Source organism: Malaclemys terrapin, chromosome 12 (genome assembly GCF_027887155.1).
Source record: "Malaclemys terrapin pileata isolate rMalTer1 chromosome 12, rMalTer1.hap1, whole genome shotgun sequence".
NCBI lineage: Eukaryota > Metazoa > Chordata > Testudines > Emydidae > Malaclemys > Malaclemys terrapin.
This window is the reverse complement of record NC_071516.1, coordinates 30,938,391-30,957,826: the sequence shown is the minus strand read 5'-3', so window position 1 is coordinate 30,957,826 and position 19,436 is coordinate 30,938,391. Positions and strand designations below refer to the sequence as shown.

The 19,436-nt window shown below is 56.1% G+C and overlaps 1 protein-coding gene across 2 annotated transcripts in view; it reads right to left on the bottom strand.

Annotated features, from left to right (window-relative positions):
- Positions 1-19,436, bottom strand: part of LOC128846412 (fibrinogen-like protein 1-like protein) — a 196,968-nt gene that overhangs the window by 99,801 nt on the left and 77,731 nt on the right. The window contains exons 1-2 of one of the 2 annotated variants that reach the window (XM_054045496.1): positions 10,523-10,634; positions 6,945-7,088 (exon numbers count right to left, since the gene is read on the bottom strand). In XM_054045496.1, coding sequence (XP_053901471.1) covers positions 6,945-7,088; positions 10,523-10,526 — 148 coding nt within the window. In that variant the 5' untranslated portion in view covers positions 10,527-10,634. Of the gene's footprint in view, positions 1-6,944; positions 7,089-10,522; positions 10,635-19,436 lie in introns of those variants that run through there. The other variant, XM_054045497.1, reaches the window with a different exon arrangement.

Here is a 19,436-nt window from a genome sequence, read left to right as displayed (position 1 = left end):
GGGTGTGGGGTCTGGGAGGGATTAGGGTACAGGAGGGGGTTCCGACCTGGGGCAGGGGTTTGGGGTGCCGGGTGTGAGGTCTGGGAGGGAATTTGTGTGTGGGAGGGGGTTCCGACCTGGGGCAGGGTTTCTGGGTGCGAGCTCCGGTCAAGCGGCGCTTACCTCAGCCGGCTCCTGGTTAACGGCACACCGGTGCTAATGCAGGCTCCCTGCCTGCCCTGGCTCCGCAGGACTCCCAGAAGCGGCCAGCACGTCCCTGCAGCCCCTAGGAGGAGGCATGGCCAGGCAGCATTGTGTGCTGCCTGCGCCCACAGGCCCTGCAGCTCCCATTGGCTATGGTTCCCGGCCAATGGGAGCTGCAGAGCCGGCACTCGGGATGAGGCCATCTCCTGGAGCTTCCTGATCGCCCCTGCGCCTAGGGGCTGCAGGGACGTGCCGGCCACTTCCGGGAGCCCCGCAGAGCCAGGGCACGAAGGGAGCCTGCCTTAGCCCCGCTGTGCCGCCGACCAACCAGACTTTTAATGGCCCGGTGGGCGGTGCTGACCGGAGCTGCCAGGGTCCCTTTTCGAGCAGGCGTTCTGGTCGAAAACCCGACACCTGCCAACCCTGTGTCAAAGGCCCTGATTTGTGAGTGAGCTAAGCCTCCAGCCTTCTGTGCTAAATGAGATCCCTTAACCTTTTCCTACACCCCATCCCCACCCCACCCACTTTACCTGCTTCATCTGCCCGGTGTGGGGTGTTGTGACCCTAAAGCATGAGTTCCCTGCCACAGGGCCTGTCCTCTTGTCCCTGGGGGTGCAGTGTCCAGTCCCAGGCACCCTGCCTAGAGACTGGGTGTGACAAAGTGGGAATGGTCTTAATGTTTTCTCTGAATACTGTGGGTGCCTCAGTTTCCCCTATGCATTTGTTAAGTATCTAGGTGATGGGATAAGGGTGTGATTGTTGCAGAGCCCGAGAGGGCAGGGGTGTGCAGGGGTCTCCACAGAGAATGGCAAACACCCTGTCTCCTGGCAACTGATGGCCTGGGCCCCTCCCCTGCAAGGTGCCAACTGAAGGTGTTGGAGAACAAAGAGATCAGGTGACCTCCTGGCCCAGGAAAGAGATAAAGGCCGGAGGGTTTCAGTTTGGAGCTGGCTGGGGAAACGGAGGGAGGCCCAGCACCGGGGTCTGGGCTCCTTACCCCCAAGATGGACCTGACTGAGGGGTCCTGTTCTCTGTACCTACAAGCTCTGTTTTGGACTGTGTTCCTATCATCTAATAAACCGTCTGTTTTACTGGCTGGCTGAGGGTCCCGGTGAATTGCAGGAAGTGGGGGGTGCAGGGCCCTGACTCCCCCATTCTCCGTGATAACTGGGGCCTCCGGGTAACGCTGCAGTAGGAAGATGTCACGGGTTGCTGTTATTACTGTCTGAGTCGTGTTATCATTATCTGTCCTCCGGCTTTGGGTGGGTCCATGCTGCGGATTTGCTTGTGTCCCACAGTGTCTAATGGGGTTGGAATCCCGCAGGTTTGTTATCCTCGGGGAGCTCAGCGTCCGTGTGACCAGTGCCAGGGACACATGCGTGTGTGATCTCCTGGCCACATGGAGCCCACCCGGGCCGCCCTGTTCTGGGCACACCCTGGATCTGACTGTCAGCCAAGGGCCGAGCACTGGGCATATAACCAATGTTCTGACTTGACCCCAGCCTCATGGCCCGGCGATCCTGGCCTGTTCTCCCCCCCCACAGGGGACAGACCCCCACAAAGATGGTTGGCCTGGAGGGGGTTTGGCTCCTGTCAGTTTTCAGGAGATGCTGGCAGGGCCGGACCCCAAACCACAGACCAAGGGGCCACTGAGCACAATCACACGGTGACCACAGCCACAAGCTCCTCCCCATCCCTGCTGGATGAATGTCGGGTGAGACACAGAGACAGCGCTTGGGAGCCACAAACGCTCTGCCAGCTGGGCAAAGCTGGGAATGTGACAACAAGATAACACACCTGCCTTCAGGTGCTTTGGGTGGAAGTTCCTGATTGCATGGGTGGGTCCCTTTAAGATGTTCAGGTTGTGTATTTCCAGGGTGAGAACTGGGGCTGACAGGGCCAGCAGGCCGGTGAGGAGCAGGAGACAAGGGCACCGGGCAGCTGCAAAAGGGAAGAGCCGGTGAGAAGCTGGGAACACAAACCCGTCCTTCAGGAGCCGCGACTCCCAGTTCCCTCTGCCAGGACAGTGCCCCCTGGAGCAGCCAGCTAAGAGCACGCTCCGCTGCTCCGCGCTCACAGCAGCCCAGAGGGGAGGGGAGCTGGGGAGCCAGGCGGGGCGATTGGGAACGTGGGGGCAAGGTGGTGACTGGGATAAGGGGAATTATGGGAGAGAAGAGCATTGGGGGAGGAGTGTCTGGAGGACTGGACCAGGGTTGTGGGGGAAGCTGTGGTTCTGGGGAGTCCCGTGCATGGTTGCTTGAAGCTGCAGCCTCTGTTCCCTGGCACAGCCCTATGGGAAGCCCTAGTTGCCTTGCTGTGGAGACAGTCACTGTTGCCCAGCCCAGATTCCCAGCTCAGGCCAGTCCCACAGTCAGGCTCCCCCGTCCATCCCCCTACGCACAGACATCCTCCCCACAGATTTCCAGAGCCCTGCTTAGCCCTGCCTGCCCCCACCCCTGCTCCTCCCATGGCCTGTCTCCCAGGGCCCAGCCCACGCCCCATGCTACCCAGCCAGCCTTCCTGGCTCACTGTGGCTCTGCAGGATGCAGTGGGATCAGCCAATGCTGCTGAAGAGGGAAGATGAACATGCCCCTTTTCTGTTGGCAGCTTGCGTGTAACCTCACGGCCTGGGAATGGGACTGGCATCAGTGCCAGGTGTGGCTCAGGAACAAAGAACAGGGATTTCGCTGGCCAGGTCACTGTCTAACGTCCCAGGTCCCCATCCCCCCGTGTGCTCTGAGGGGAGTGTGAGAACCTGCCCGTGGCGACAGGCAGGGGCCGGCCAGGAGCCCCAGATTGGGAGGGAGCCGGGAGATTTCAAAGCATTTTCAAATGTTTCCTATGAAAGGATTGATCGGCACAAGCTGAATGATGGTGTCACACGGAGCAGCTCCACGGTGATGCCGAGGGAGGGGGCACTGATCCCCTCAGAGAACTGGGCCCTGCTGACTGCAGGGGCAGGACGGATGTAGAGATGAAGAGTCAGGCCCTGTGCCAGGTGGCATGGGAGCACCAGGGGCCTCTTTCCTCCCCTCCCCCTGTCTGTGCAGGAGTGGTGCAGGATTCCTACCTTGGGCCCAGACAGCAGTAGGGAAAGGGACCAGTCCTTGCACCAGGCCTGCGGGCCACCATAGGGGCACTATCCTCTGCCAAGGGGTGCGGCCCGACTCCTAACTAACTAGTGTGCAAGCTGCCATGGGAGCATGTGCTAGCTGGGAAAACAGGCTGCATCTTACCACACAAGCAGTGGGATGCATTCGGCCCAGTGGTCTGGGGCCTCCCCACCCGGTCCCTGCTAGCACATGGCTCCAGCCAGCAGAGTCCTACCCCACGAAGATGCCCTCGGACCCAGCACCTGGGCACCATTCTTTAATTGAAACGAAGTGCTGCAGAATCCAGGGACCTGGCCGCAGCATTTAGGCCCAGCGTGATACCCCATAGATGGGGGCTGCCACAGGATGCCCTGGTATGAGGCACCGCGCTCCTGCTCCAGGAGTCTGCACGTGGCCAGGCAGAGCTGCGGGCAGAGCCTTCAGTCTCAGGCGAGGAGCGGCTCCGCCTGCAGTGGGAGTGGGATGGACGCTACGTCTGCCCTACAGGCTCTCTGGATGTGGTCCGGTGGGCAGGGGGCCCAAGGACTCCTCTCTCCCAGCACTAAGGGCCCAAGTCTCTCCTCCCGCTCACATCCCCTCTTTCTCCTCCCCCAGAAAATCCCTCTGGCCCCAGTCTCTCCTCCCCCCCACCCCAAACGGAAGGGCTGGTGGCCTGGAGATTTACTCTGGCAGGGAGCAAAGGTCCCATCCCAGCAGCCCCGCATGCCCTGCCTGTGAACCTGGTAATGCCAGGCATGTTCTCCAGCAGCGTGGTGCCCATGGGAGCACCCGGACAGAGAGTGACAGCAGGGCACAGAGTTACCAGCTGCAGACCTCACTGCTTAGAAGTGTGTGTTTATTCCAAAGCCTGGATCCCGAGGCAGGGCCATGCAGAGGGTGTTTGAGAAGCTCCCGCCATGCTTGGGATTTCACCTTTCCAGTGACCTCTAGGCCTACTCATTGCATCGCCGAGCTAAAATGACGCGGAAGAGTCACTCCAGCCGAACGCTGGTGCACGGGAGTCAGCCCAGCGCAGAAAGGCCCAGGGGAGAAAAGCTCGGAAAGTCTGCAGGGAGGGAGAGGAGAAGGAAAGTGGCCCCGTTTCCTGGGTAACCCTGATACTTCCCCCAGCAAGGCCTGTGAGAGCAGGCGGGAGGTTTGGCCATGACACACTCTGACCCTTTTCCCTCCCTTAGTGGAGCAGGGGTTGGCCTCACTGCAGACAGGAGGGTGGGGAAGGGGTGACTAACAGTAGGACGCTGGTTTGATGAGGATGGCGGAGGCTTGGCAGTTCCCACTACAGAAACTACCCCAAGTGATGCTCCCTTTGACGTTCAGTCGAACAGAATGACAAGCCGAGTACCACCAGCCCCCATCATAGCTAGACGCACAGTTCCCACCGTATTTCATGGTGCCGGATGAATCGTGGATGACAAACCTGACCTGGTAGACCTTCTGCTTGGCGATCCGATAGATGTACTCCGTCCCCAGCCAGTAGTCATCCTGCACGTTGCCAAAGCCGTACTTGTAGGTGCTCCAGGACTCAGCCCAGGTTCCGCTGGAGGACCGTCCAGCCCTCGCTGGTGCTGTTCAAGTCATAGTAAACGACAATCTGGTGGAATCCTGTGGGCTGGATGACACTGACCCTGTTCCAGGTTATCTCGCTGCAGTCCTTGGGCCAGACTGTGCACAAGAGAGAGATCGCTTTCACTAAACCACGTGGAACAGAACCCTGCTCAGCTCTTCCCACCCTGGGTGAGTGAGAAAGGGCCCCTCCGGTGTGCCACAGACAGCAGTGTCTGCACTGACACCCCGCATGCTTTGCCAGCCCATTGTCAAAGAGGCTTCAACAATGGATGCAGACACTGAGCCTGAACCTGCTGGCACAGCCCTGGCATTAGGTCCTGTCACCCACTCCTGGGCAGTTTATTCTCTAACTAGCTACTTTGCACGTGCACACGTAGGTTTCCCAGAAGACAAACAGGCCCCTGTTCATACTCTGCAGGGGGTTTCGGGGAGGTGTTTAACACGGCAGACACGATGCGTGGGACACTGCGAGCTAACAGCACCGTGTGTCCTGTGGGGTGACTGTATCTTACAGCAGTGGGTTCTGCACCCCCTCAGCTCTCAGCAAACTCCTGTGCCAAGGGCTCTGCAACAGAGCGTGTGTGCTGAGGCCACCGATACCAGCTGCCAGGGAAAGGAGGAGTCTGTGGAGTCAAAGGATCTTGCCACTCATCCCAAATTTTGGCTGCAAACTCCCCACACCTGCAGTAGTGAGGGACACGGCCCAGTGGGTCACAGCCCTGGGTCCTGGATCCCACACAGTCTATCAGTGGTGCCACTTTCCCTGCAGAAAGATCATGACCCAAAGCTTCTCCTCTGCAGGACACGTTACAGTCTGTGTGTATCAAGCCCTTTCCCCCACACCCTCCCACCCTCTGCCATCAGAGTTCCTGCTCCCAGGGGCCTGTATAATCCCTGGGGATTCCCCTCTGGCCCGGTCAGACAATGCATCCCAATGCCTTGTTCTGCCCTGCAGGGAGAAGCTGTGTGAATAACTCTTGTTGTTCTTCATATCCGAGGGGTAGCCGTGTTAGTCTGAATCTGTAAAAAGCAACAGAGGGTCCTGTGGCACCTTTAAGACTAACAGAAGTATTGGAGCATAAGCTTTTGTGGGTGAATGCCTTGCGTCTGATGAAGTGGGCATTCACCCACGAAAGCTTATGCTCCAATACTTCTGTTAGTCTTAAAGGTGCCACAGGACTCTCTGTTCCTTCTTGTTCTTGCATCTCATTTCTGCAGGGCGTGGATAGGTGAAGCGTGGGATACTCTTACCGTGGGCCTCTGGTAACTGTGGGTCACTGGCTCGGCTGTGCCGCAGGCTCCCTTTCCCCTGATCTGTAGGGACAGGAATTGGGAGATCCGCGTGACATGAGGGGTTGGCAGAGACTGTCTCCCAAGCACCAGAGAGTGGTAGCAGTGCATTCGCCTCCCCTTCTCCGTGTCCCTGAAACCCTCATCCAGGACAAACCGTTCTTCTGCCCACACTTCTGCAAACCCCCCTCACTGCTCTACCTGGCTCCCGTCTGCTCCCCTCCAGTCTGGCCCAAATGCAGCCACCAAACTCACCGCCCGCTCCCGTGGCTCTGCCCATGCCACCTTGTGCCTTCCAGTCCCTTCCCTGGCTCTGCAGCTCCTCCTGCAGCAGCTTCCAGCCCCCGCGCCTCCCCTCGAGCTCTGCACAGCCCTGCCCTGCCTAGCTCGAGCTCTGTGTTAATTCTGCACCAGTCGCTCTGCTGCCTGCGCACCCCCATCTCATCCCGTCTGCCCCTGCCTGGCTCGGGCCCGGGCTGCACCAGTTCACTCCTCCACGCCCCCTCTGCTGCCCAAGGCAACCAGCACCTCCTGGCTTTGTCCCGTGCTGCTCTCTGCACTGCAATGGGCCAGCCCCTGTGCCCCCCCGAACCTCCCTCCCTCCCCTCCCTCAAACCGCCAAAGAGCTCAGCGTGGTTTGAATAGAGAGCTACGGTTGGATTGTAATTTCTCCCAGTGGCTTCAGGCCTCCATAATCCCCAGGCAGCCAGTGAGTGATGTCCTGGGGCCCCAGGGCTGGCAGGGACCCCTAGGGCCAGAGGGGAGGGCTATAGAAGCAGACACACGACACACCTGCCTTCAGGTGCTTTGGGTGGATGTTCCTGATTGCATGGGTGGGTCCCTTTAAGATGTTCAGGTTGTGTATTTCCAGGGTGAGAACTGGGGCTGACAGGGCAAGCAGGCCGGTGAGGAGCAGGAGACGAGGGCACCGGGCAGCTGCAAAAGGGAAGAGCCGGTGAGAAGCTGGGAACACAAACCCGCCCTTCAGGAGCCGCGACTCCCAGTTCCCTGTGCCCGGAAACGGCACAACCGAGAGCTGGGACTGCTGGACCCTCCCGCCTCGCCCAGCACAGCCTGGCACTGCTGTTGATCAGTTATTAATGAGCTCTGTTTCATGTGTGTGGGTCCCCGCCACTTCCTGGGGGTGTGCTAAGGTGACCAGATGTCTTGATTTTATAGGGACAGTCCCGATTTTTGGGTCTTTTTCTTATAGGATTCTATTACCCCCCACCCCATCCCGATTTTTCACACTTGCTGTCTGGTCACCCTAGTGGTGTGCACATGTGTGGGTTCCAGCTGCTCCCTGCCCCCCTCATTGAAGCAGGTGTGCAGGGTTACTGCCCTGGGAACTGCAGGGCAGGGGCTCACTGGAGGTAGGGTCTGGCTGCAGGAAGGACAAGGGGTGTGGGGCTGGCTGGAGACAGGGGTGTGTGGGGCGGGCTGGCTGGCTTCAGGCAGGGCTGCAGGGGGGTGCAGCGGGGATTGGCAGGGCTGGAGACAGAGGAGTGTGGGACTAGCTGGCTTCAGGCAGGGAGGTGCCGCAGGGGTTGGCTGCAGGAGGTGCGGGGCTTGATGCAGGCAGGGCACGGGGTGCGGTGCTGGTGTGGGTAGGGAGGTGCAGGGCTGGTGCGGGCAGGGGTGTGCATGGGGCTGGCTGGCTTTGGGCAGGGTCGCAGGGGGGTGCGGCAGGGGTTGGCTGGAGACAGGGCAGGGGGGTGCGGCAGGGGCTGGCTGTGGGCAGGGGGTGCAAGACTGGCTGCAGGCAGGGCAGGGGGGCGGGGCTGGTGCGGGCAGAACGGGGGGGCGGGGCTGGAGGTAGGGCAGGGGTGCAGCAGGGGCTGGCTGCGGACAAGGGGTGCAGGGCTGGCTGGAGACGGGGCTGGCTGCGGGCAGGGCAGGGGGTGCGGGGCTGGTGCGGGGACGGGGTGCAGCAGAGGCAGCTGGAGCCCCAGCCCTTTAAATAGCCCCCGAGTCCCCCGCTATCCCAGGGCTCTGGGGGCTATTTAAAGGGCCCAGGGCTCCCCTGCTTCTACCGCCCCGGCCCTTTAAATAGCCGCGGGAGCCCTGGGGAAGCAGCGGGGCTCCAGTGGCTATTTAAAGGGCCAGGGCGGTAGAGGCAGCGGGAGCCCCGGACTTTTTAAATAGCCCCAAGAGCCCCGCAGCCCTACCCCAGGGCTCCAGCAGTGGGGGTCTGGTAGCAATTTAAAGGGCCTGGGGCTCCGGCCCCTGCTGGGAGCCCTAGGTCCTTTAAATTGCCCCCTGGAGAAGCCGGGCCACCCTGGTACAGCGCACCAGCTCTTGCTGGTACACCATACCGGGGCTTGGGCCCGGGGCCCGATTCAGGGGAATTGGTTGAATTGGCCTAAAGCCGGCCCTGGTGGGGGTATGGCCACAGAGCCGCAGGGAGGGGAACCCTGAGGTGTGGGGGCTAGGTGGGTACTGGGAGTTCCTCCTGAAGGGATGGGGGTTGGCCAAGGTCACTCAGCCCCGGGGTGTGGGAGGGGGACTGGCTGAGGGCACTCAGAGCCCCAGGAAGTGGGGGGGGGGGCTGAGGGGAGGGACTGGCCAGGGGCACTCAGAGCTCGGGGGAGGGGCTGTCCGGGGGGGCACTCACTAGGGTTACCATTCGTCCGAATTTACCCGGACATGTCCTCCTTTTTGTGCTAAAAATAGCGTCCGGGGGGAATTTGTAAATAACTCAAAATGTCCGGGATTTCCCCCCTCCCCCGGCAGAGCAGAGCAGAGCGGCTGGGAGGGCTGCAGGAAAGTCACGGGCTGCAGGAAAGTCCGGAGCAGCTGTAGAGGAGCTCCTCCTCCTCCCCCCTCCCTCCCTCCCTGCATTCTGAGCCGGCAGCTCTCCCCTGCAGCCCGGCTCCGGCAGCACTGTGCAGGGCCAGGAACCGGGTTTTGTTGTGCTGGGGAGCGCAGCCACGTGTCCGGCTCGCACAGAGCCCAACACCCTGTTCTGAGCAGCAGGGTAAGGGGGCCAGGGGGCAGGAGAAGGGGCAGGGAGGTTCTGGAGGGGGCAGTCAAGAAACGGGGGGGTCGGGAGTTCAGGCGGGGGCTTTTTGGGGGGAGTGGAGAAAGTTTTGGGCAGTCAGGGTACAGGTAGGGGGTAGGGTCCTGGGGGGCAGTTGGGGGGGGTCTTAGGAGCGGTCAGTTAGGGGACAAGGAACAGGGAGTCTTAGGTAGGGGGTGGGGTTCTGGAGGGCAGTTAGGAGCAGGGGTCCCAGGAGGGGGCAGTCAGGGGACAAGGAGCAGGGGGGTGGGGGGCTGGGAGTTCTGGGGGGGAGCTGTCAGGGGGCAGGAGTGGGGAGAGGGATCGGAGCAGTCAGGGGACAGGGAGCAGAGGGGTTTAGATGGGTTGGGAGTTCTGGGGGGGGCTGTCAGGGGGTGGGGAGTGGTTGGATGGGGCGTGGGAGTCCCAGGGGTCTGTCTGGGGGTGGGGGTGTGGATAAGGGTTGGGGCAGTCAGGGGACAAGAGGCAGGGAGGCTTAGATAGGGAGTGGAGTCCTGGGGGGCAGTTAGGGGCAGGGGTCCCAGGAGGGGGCAGTCAGGGGACAAGGAACGGGGAGAGGGTTGGGGGTTCTGGGGGGGCAGGAAGTGGGAGGGGCTAGGGCGGGGCTCCTCCCGTCCTCTTTTTTGCTTGCTGAAATATGGTAACCCTAGCACTCACAGCCCAAGGAGGTGGGTGGGGGAGGGGCACACAGGATTTCAGGAATTTCCTGGCAGTGAAGAGCTGCTGGTGGCAGGGAGGAGCCAGCCGTGACAATCCCCACTTGGGATCCCTGGCTGGGCTAGTGGCTATGGGGGCCCGTGGCCAAGCTGCAGCGGAAGGTGACCTGAAGGAAATGCCTCGGCCTCAGCCTCCGGCTAGGAAGGGCCTGGGCCAGACAATGACCCACCGCGCAGTGTCCCAGCTCCCTGCCCCACACCTGCGGGGCACGGCCCTCCTCTGTAGGGAGGTTGGCATGTACCTTAGTGCTGCTTCCTCCATCCCCAAAGGCCTCTCCCAGCCAGTCTCTGGCAACCCCTGCTGTTCAATACGCACATTACCCTGCTGTGACATACCAGTGGGGCGACCCCTTCAGGATGGGGGGGCTGTCACACAGCTGGGCAATTTAACCCGGCTGGGCCGGGGTGACTGTCTCCCTGGAGCTGGGGTCTCAGCCCAGGTGTCTCTCTGCCCTTCCCCCCAGTCGCCCCCGGGCGAGGTGGGAGCGCCCCACGTTGCGTTCCAGCCCCATATTCGCACCCACAAGTGCTGGTGGGTTCCAATCCCAGCTGAACACGCCCACCCAGCCCTAGTGCGGAGCAGAAGGGCCCAGCGCTGCCCCACAGACCCTCTGGCTCTCTGAGCCCGCTCTTACCCATCACTGCAGCATGTCTGGCCCAGGCTAAACACTGCTGCTCTGTGCAGAGAGGCTGGCACTTCTCGCTCCTGCCATACGAGGGGCAGGTGCTGCTACCGACTGCTCCCCCTAACCCCGCCCTGCTGCGCTCTGGGGATGCTGCCCTGCTGTGGAGCTCTCAGGTGTCTTGAACTGGAATTTGTTTGGAGAGAAACTGCTAAGGAGCCTTATCAGCCCCGAGCAGAGAGTACCTGGGAGCCTGCCTGGGTCGGGCGGGTCTGGTACAGCCTCCCCCCAGATAAGGCTCTTCCCTGCACCTGCCACTCATTGGAATCTAGAACGATTCTCTCCGAGGTAACACCCGGGGCAGCCAGGGCAGGGCAGGGCACGGCCTGCTCCCCTGGAGCGTTAGAGCTTTCAGGAGTCAGAGGTGCCAGCGGAGCAGGTTGTACGTTAAAGCAGCGAAGGCAGTTGGGGGGCAGAAGAATTGGGTGCTTTGCCATTGCACTTGATCAGCTCAATTTGAAAATTCTTTCAAAGGAAATCCAGATGTATACATCTGACTGGGGTACATGTACACACATACACACGCACACTCACGTGCACACACTCATGTGCACATACACGTACACACATACATACACACATGTACATATACACATATATACAGACGTACACATACACGCACACACGCTGTCCCTGGAGCGCCCCTGGATGCGACTGACGGGGTGGCTGGCTATTATGGAGGCACAAAGCGGTTGGGAGAAAATAATCAAGAAGAACTTTTGCTGAAAATGCAAACCTAAGCTGGAAATCTGTGCAGGGCTGGGCTCAGCGAAAGTGATCTTTCGAGCTGCTCTTTTGAACCGTGGTCCTGTACTTCCTGGTTTGCGTCGGACCCAGGCAGGAGACTAGGCTGCTGTCAGCTGTAGAAGCCATTGGAATGAGCCAGGTCGGAATGAGCCAGGCCCTCAGAGCCTTCTGCCACCAATCGCCCCAGCAGTCACTGATCCACACCAAACCACGTCCTTCCAGTCAGGCAGTTTCATATGCACACGTCAAACCCTTGGTTTGCCACTCAGACACCACGGTGATGGGCACAGTAAGGACCGAGAGACGCTAAACAGACAGACAGACAAGGAAATAGTGGCCCTGCCTACAGGTGTGTGTGTGGTGCAAACGGATGAATAACAGTTGCTGGCTGAAGGCACAACCTTAATTCCCGCATCTCCTGTCTGTCAGCTATCGTTCGCTTGGCAGCCTGAGCTCCGATTTCTAACGCAGCGTTTTGCTCTGGCCTATTGTGGTTCTCATGTCCGGGGGTGCCTTTGCCCCTGGTATCAGGAGCGGTGCTAAGGAGGCTGCTTTTCAAAGGTCCTTAAGTAGAGTTGCCAACTTTCTACTTGCACAAAACCAAACGCCCTTGACCCAACCCCTTTCATGCCCCTTCCCCAATGCCCCACCCCCACTCACTCCAGCCCAGCCCACTTCCCTCAGTCGCTCGCTCTCACACCCTCACTCACTTTCACTGGGCTACAGCTGGGGGTTGGAGTGCAGGGAGGGGTGAGGTCTCCGGTGGGGATGCGGGCTCTGGGATTGGGCTGGAGATTAGGGATTAGGGTACAGGGGGGGGTTCCGATCTGGGGTAGGGGGTTGGGGTGCCGGGTGTGAGGTCTGGGAGGGAATTTGGGTGTGGGAGGGGGTTCCGACCTGGGGTAGGGTTTCTGGGTGCGAGCTCCGGCCAGGCGGCGCTTACCTCAGCCGGCTCCTGGTCATAGAATCATAGAATCATAGAATATCAGAGTTGGAAGGGACCTCAAGAGGTCATCTAGTCCAACCCCCTGCTCAAAGCAGGACCAATTCCCAGCTAAATCATCCCAGCCAGGGCTTTGTCAAGCCGGGCCTTAAAAACCTCCAAGGAAGGAGACTCCACCACCTCCCAAGGTAACGCATTCCAGTGTTTCACCACCCTCCTAGTGAAATAGTTTTTCCTGATATCCAACCTGGACTTCCCCCACTGCAACTTGAGACCATTGCTCCTTGTTCTGTCATCTGTCACCACTGAGAACAGCCGAGCTCCATCCTCTTTGGAACCCCCATTCAGGTAGTTGAAGGCTGCTATCAAATCCCCCCTCATTCTTCTCTTCTGGAGACTAAACAATCCCAGTTCCCTCAGCCTCTCCTCATAAGTCATGTGCTCCAGACCCCTAATCATTTTTGTTGCCCTCCGCTGGACTCTTTCCAATTTTTCCACATCCTTCTTGTAGTGTGGGGCCCAAAACTGGACACAGTATTCCAGATGAGGCCTCACCAATGTCGAATAAAGGGGAATGATCACGTTTCTTGATCTGCTGGCAATGCCCCTACTTATACAGCCCAAAATGCCGTTAGCCTTCTTGGCAACAAGAGCACACTGTTGACTCATATCCAGCTTCTCGTCCACTGTGACCCCTAGGTCCTTTTCTGCAGAACTGCTACCTAGCCATTCGGACCCTAGTCTGTAGCAGTGCATGGGATTCTTCCGTCCTAAGTGCAGGACTCTGCACTTGTCCTTGTTGAACCTCATCAGGTTTTTTTTGGCCCAATCCTCTAATTTGTCTAGGTCCCTCTGTATCCGATCCCTACCCTCTAGTGTATCTACCACGCCTCCTAGTTTAGTGTCATCTGCAAACTTGCTGAGAGTGCAGTCCACACCATCCTCCAGATCATTAATAAAGATATTAAACAAAACCGGCCCCAGGACTGACCCTTGGGGCACTCCGCTTGAAACCGGCTGCCAACTAGACATGGAGCCATTGATCACTACCCGTTGAGCCCGACGATCTAGCCAGCTTTCTATCCACCTTACAGTCCATTCATCCAGCCCATACTTCTTTAACTTGGCAGCAAGAATACTGTGGGAGACCATATCAAAAGCTTTGCTAAAGTCAAGGAATAACACATCCACTGCTTTCCCCTCATCCACAGAGCCAGTTATCTCATCATAGAAGGCAACTAGGTTAGTCAGGAACGACTTCCCCTTCGTGAATCCATGCTGACTGTTCCTGATCACTTTCCTCTCCTCTAAGTGTTTCATAATTGATTCCTTGAGGACCTGCTCCATGATTTTTCCAGGGACTGAGGTGAGGCTGCCTGGCCTGTAGTTCCCCGGATCCTCCTTCTCCCCTTTTTTAAAGATGGGCACTACATTAGCCTTTTTCCAGTCATCCGGGACCTCCCCCGATCGCCATGAGTTTTCAAAAATAATGGCCAATGGCTCTGCAATCTCACCCGCCAACTCCTTTAGCACCCTCGGATGCAGCGCATCCGGCCCCGTGGACTTGTGCACGTCCAGTTTTTCTAAATAGTCCCGAACCACTTCTTTCTCCACAGAGGGCTGGTCACCTTCTCCCCATGCTGTACTGCCCAGTGCAGCAGTCTGGGAGCTCACCTTGTGCGTGAAGACAGAGGCAAAAAAATCATTGAGTACATTAGCTTTTTCCACATCCTCGGTCACTAGGTTGCCTCCCTCATTCAGTAAGGGGCCCACATTTTCCTTGACTTTCTTCTTCTTGCTAACATACCTGAAGAAACCCTTCTTGTTACTCTTAACATCTCTTGCTATCTGCAACTCCAAGTGTGATTTGGCCTTCCTGATTTCACTCCTGCATGCCTGAGCAATATTTTTATACTCCTCCCTGGTCATTTGTCCAATCTTCCACTTCTTGTAAGCTTCTTTTTTGCGTTTAAGATCAGCAAGGATTTCACTGTTTAGCCAAGCTGGTCGCCTGCCATATTTACTATTCTTTCTACGCATCGGGATGGTTTGTTCCTGCAACCTCAATAAGGATTCTTTAAAATACAGCCAGCTCTCCTGGACCCCTTTGCCCTTCATGTTATTCTCCCAGGGGATCCTGCCCATCTGTTCCCTGAGGGAGTCAAAGTCTGCTTTTCTGAAGTCCAGGGTCCGTATTCTGCTGATCTCCTTTCTTCCTTGTGTCAGGATCCTGAACTCGACCATCTCATGGTCACTGCCTCCCAGGTTCCCATCCACTTTTGCTTCCCCTACTAATTCTTCCCTGTTTGTGAGCAGCAGATCAAGAAAAGCTCTGCCCCTAGTTGATTCCTCCAGCACTTGCACCAGGAAATTGTCCCCTACACTTTCCAAAAATTTCCTAGATTGTCTGTGCACCGCTGTATTGCTCTCCCAACAGATATCAGAGTGATTAAAGTTTCCCATGAGAACCAAGGCCTGCGATCTAGCAACTTCTGCTAGTTGCCAGAAGAAAGCCTCGTCCACCTCATCCCCCTGGTCTGGTGGTCTATAGCAGACTCCAACCACGACATCACCCTTGTTGCTCACACTTCTCAACTTTATCCAGAGACTCTCAGGTTTTTCTGCAGTTTCATACCGGAGCTCTGAGCTGTCATACTCTTCTCTTACATACAACGCAACTCCCCCACCTTTTCTGCCCTGCCTGTCCTTCCTGAACAGTTTATATCCATCCATGACAGTACTCCAGTCATGTGAGTTATCCCACCAAGTCTCTGTTATTCCAATCACATCATAGTTCCCTGACTGTGCCAGGACTTCCAGTTCTCCCTGCTTGTTTCCCAGGCTTCTTGCATTTGTGTATAGGCACTTAAGATAACTCATCGATCGTCCCTCTTTCTCAGCATGAGACAGGAGTCCTCCGCCCTTGCGCTCTCCTGCTTGTGCTTCCTCCCAGGATCCCATTTCCCCACTTACCTCAGGGCTTTGGTCTCCTTCCCCCGGTGAACCTAGTTTAAAGCCCTCCTCACTAGGTTAGCCAGCCTGCTGGCGAAGATGCTCTTCCCTCTCTTCGTTAGGTGGAGCCCGTCTCTGCCTAGCACTCCTCCTTCTTGGAACACCATCCCATGGTCGAAGAATCCAAAGCCTTCTCTCCGACACCACCTGCGTAGCCACTCGTTGACTTCCACGATTCGACGGTCTCTACCCCGGCCTTTTCCTTGCACAGGGAGGATGGACGAGAACACCACTTGCGCCTCAAACTCCTTTATCCTTCTTCCCAGAGCCACGTAGTCTGCAGTGATTCGCTCAAGGTCATTCTTGGCAGTATCATTGGTGCCCACGTGGAGAAGCAGGAAGGGGTAGCGATCCGAGGGCTTGATGAGTCTCGGCAGTCTCTCCGTCACATCGTGTATCCTAGCTCCTGGCAAGCAGCAGACCTCTCGGTTTTCCCGGTCAGGGCGGCAGATAGATGACTCAGTCCCCCTGAGGAGGGAGTCCCCGACCACCACCACCCTCCTCCTCCTCTTGGGAGTGGTGGTCGTGGAACCCCCATCCCTAGGACAGTGCATCTTTTGCCTTCCAATCGGTGGAGTCTCCTTCTGCTCCCTTCCCTCAGATGGGTCATCTAGTCCACTCTCCGCATTAGTACCTGTAGAGAGAACATGGAAACGATTGCTCACCTGTATCTCCATTGCTGGTGTATGGACGCTCCTCTTTCTCCTTCTGGAGGTCACATGCTGCCAAACCTCTTCACAATCCTTCTGTCCCTGCTGCGCCTGCTCTGAATCTTCAGAACATTGTGGCCGTAGAAGCATCTCCTGACGTCTGTCCAGGAAATCTTCATTTTCCCTTATGCAACGCAGAGTCGATACTCGTTTCTCCAGGCCTCGAACCTTCTCTTCCAATATGGAGACCAGCTTGCACTTTGTACAGACAAACTCGTTTCTGTCCTGTGGAAGAAAGACAAACATGGCACAACCTGTGCAGGTTACAACAGCTGATCGCTCACCTTCCATATCACCGTCCTCTTAAGAACTTCCTCAACTGTTGCAGGAACTACTCAGAGAAACCTGCAGATGAAAGCCTCAGTGCGCTCTCCCCACGCGAACTCCCAGGCAAAGTCCCGCTGTTAGCCTCAATGGCACACCGGTGCTAATGCAGGCCCTGACCCCTGGTCTCCCTCCGCTGGCAGGCTCTGAGCAAGGCCTGCCCAGAGAACATGGATGACGAGCTCTCGATCCTGCTGACAGCACCCCCCAGCACAGACAAACTCCAGCACATCTTGGAGGTGAGCAGAATGGGGAGGGGCAGCAGGGGTTTTACCTTAGCCCTGGGGACTCCTAGAAAGAAGAGACTGGAAAATCCATGTTTCTATTGGATCCTTCCGAGTATGCATTTGTGATATAAACTCACTGGGTGACCTTGGGGTAACTCACTTCCCCCTTACGGCATCAGTCTTCTCCACTATCAAATCTACACTGGGGAAGAAGGACAGAATCCCCGACAATCACCTTCACCTCTGGTTTCAGAGTAACAGCCGTGTTAGTCTGTATCCGCAAAAAGAAGAACAGGAGTACTTGTGGCACCTTAGTGTGCTACATGCCACAAGCAGCCACAACAGTAGTTCCCTTAACCCACCCAGCAATATTGTTAATCTTTCCAGCTATACTCTTAGCCCAGCAGAAGAGTCTGTCCTATCTCGGGGCCTCTCCTTTTGTCCCTCCAGACCCATGAATATGATACAGTTCTGCGGTGACCTAGAATCCTACTTTCGACGTCTCCGACTCAAAGAATATTTCCAACATACCTCTGAACAGCATACTAACCCACAGAATCCTCCCTACCAGCACTACAAAGAAAAGGATTCTGCATGGACTCCTCCGGACGGACGAAACAACAGACTGGATTTCTACATAGATTGCTTCCGTCGACGTGCAAAGGCTGAAATTGTGGAAAAGCAACATCACTTGCCACATAACCTCAGCCATGCTGAACACAACGCCATCTACAGCCTCAGAAACAACCCTGACATCATAATCAAAAAGGCTGACAAAGGAGGTGCTGTCGTCATCATGAATAAATTGGAATATGACCAGGAGGCTGCTAGACAGCTCTCTAACACCACATTCTACAGGCCATTATCCTCTGATCCCACTGAGGATTACCTAAAGAAACTACACCATCTGCTAAAAAAACTCCCTGACAAAGCACAGGAACAAATCCGTACAGACACATGCCTAGAACCCCGACCAGGGGTATTCTATTTGCTACCCAAGATCCATAAACCTGGATATCCTGGACGCCCCATCATCTCAGGCATTGGCACCCTAACATCAGGCTTGTCTGGTTATGTAGACTCTGTCCTAAGACCCTACGCTACCAGCACTCCCAGCTATCTTCGAGACACCACTGACTTCCTGAGGAAACTACAATCCATCGGTGATCTTCCAGAAAACACCATCCTGGCCACTATGGACGTAGAAGCCCTCTACACCAATATTCCACACAAAGATGGACTACAAGCTATCAGGAACAGTATTCCTGATAATGTCACAGCTAACCTGGTGGCTGAACTTTGTGATTTTGCCCTCACCCACAACTATTTCACATTTGGGGACAATATATACCTTCAAGTCAGCGGCACTGCTATGGGTACCCGCATGGCCCCACAATATGCCAACATTTTTATGGCTGACTTAGAACAACGCTTCCTTAGCTCTCGTCCCCTAACGCCCCTACTCTACTTGCGCTACATTGATGACATCTTCATCATCTGGACCCATGGAAAAGAAGCCCTTGAGGAATTTCACCATGATTTTAATAATTTCCATCCCACCATCAACCTCAGCCTAGATCAATCCACACAAGCGGTCCATTTCCTGGACACTACTGTGCTAATAAGCGATGGTCACATCAATACCACCCTATACCGGAAACCTACTGACCGCTACACTTACCTACATGCCTCCAGCTTCCATCCAGGACACACCACACGATCCATTGTCTACAGCCAAGCTCTAAGATATAACCGCATTTGCTCCAATCCCTCGGATAGAGACAAGCACCTACAAGATCTCTATCAAGCATTCTTAAAACTACAATACCCACCTGCTGAAGTGAAAAAACAGATTGACAGAGCCAGGCGAGTACCCAGAAGTCACCTCCTACAAGACAGGCCCAACAAAGAAAATAACAGAACACCACTAGCTGTCACCTTCAGCCCCCAACTAAAACCTCTCCAGCGCATCATCAGAGATCTACAACCTATCCTGAAAGATGATCCTTTACTCTCACAGATCTTGGGAGACAGACCTGTCCTCGCTTACAGACAACCCCCCAACCTAAAGCAAATACTCACCAGCAACCACACATCACTGAACAAAACCACTAACCCAGGAACCTATCCTTGTAACAAACCCCGATGCCAACTCTGTCCACATATCTATTCAAGTGACATCATCATAGGACCTAATCACATCAGCCATACCATCAGGGACTCGTTCACCTGCACATCTACCAATGTGATCTATGCCATCATGTGCCAGCAATGCCCCTCTGCCATGTACATTGGCCAAACCGGACAGTCTCTACGCAAAAGAATTAATGGACACAAATCTGACATCAGGAATCAAAATACTCAAAAACCAGTGGGAGAACACTTTAACCTGTCTGGTCATTCAGTGACAGACCTGCGGGTGGCTATATTACAACAGAAAAACTTCAAAAACAGACTCCAAAGAGAGACTGCAGAGCTAGAATTGATATGCAAACTAGACACAATCAACTCCGGTTTGAATAAGGACTGGGAATGGCTGAGCCATTACAAACGTTGACTATCTCCCCTTGTAAGTACTCTCACACTTCTTATCACACTGTCTGTACTCGGCTAGCTTGATTATCACTTCAAAAGTTTTTTTTTTTTTTTTTTTTTTTTTTTTTTTTCTCTTAATTAATTGGCCTCTCAGAGTTGGTAAGACAACTCCCACCTGTTTATGCTCTCTGTATGTGTGTATATATATCTCCTCATTATATGTTCCATTCTATATGCATCCGAAGAAGTGGGCTGTAGTCCACGAAAGCTTATGCTCTAATAAATTTGTTAGTCTCTAAGGTGCCACAAGTACTCCTGTTCTTCTCTTCACCTCTGGGTGTCTGGTCCTGGGAGCTGAAACCAACTGG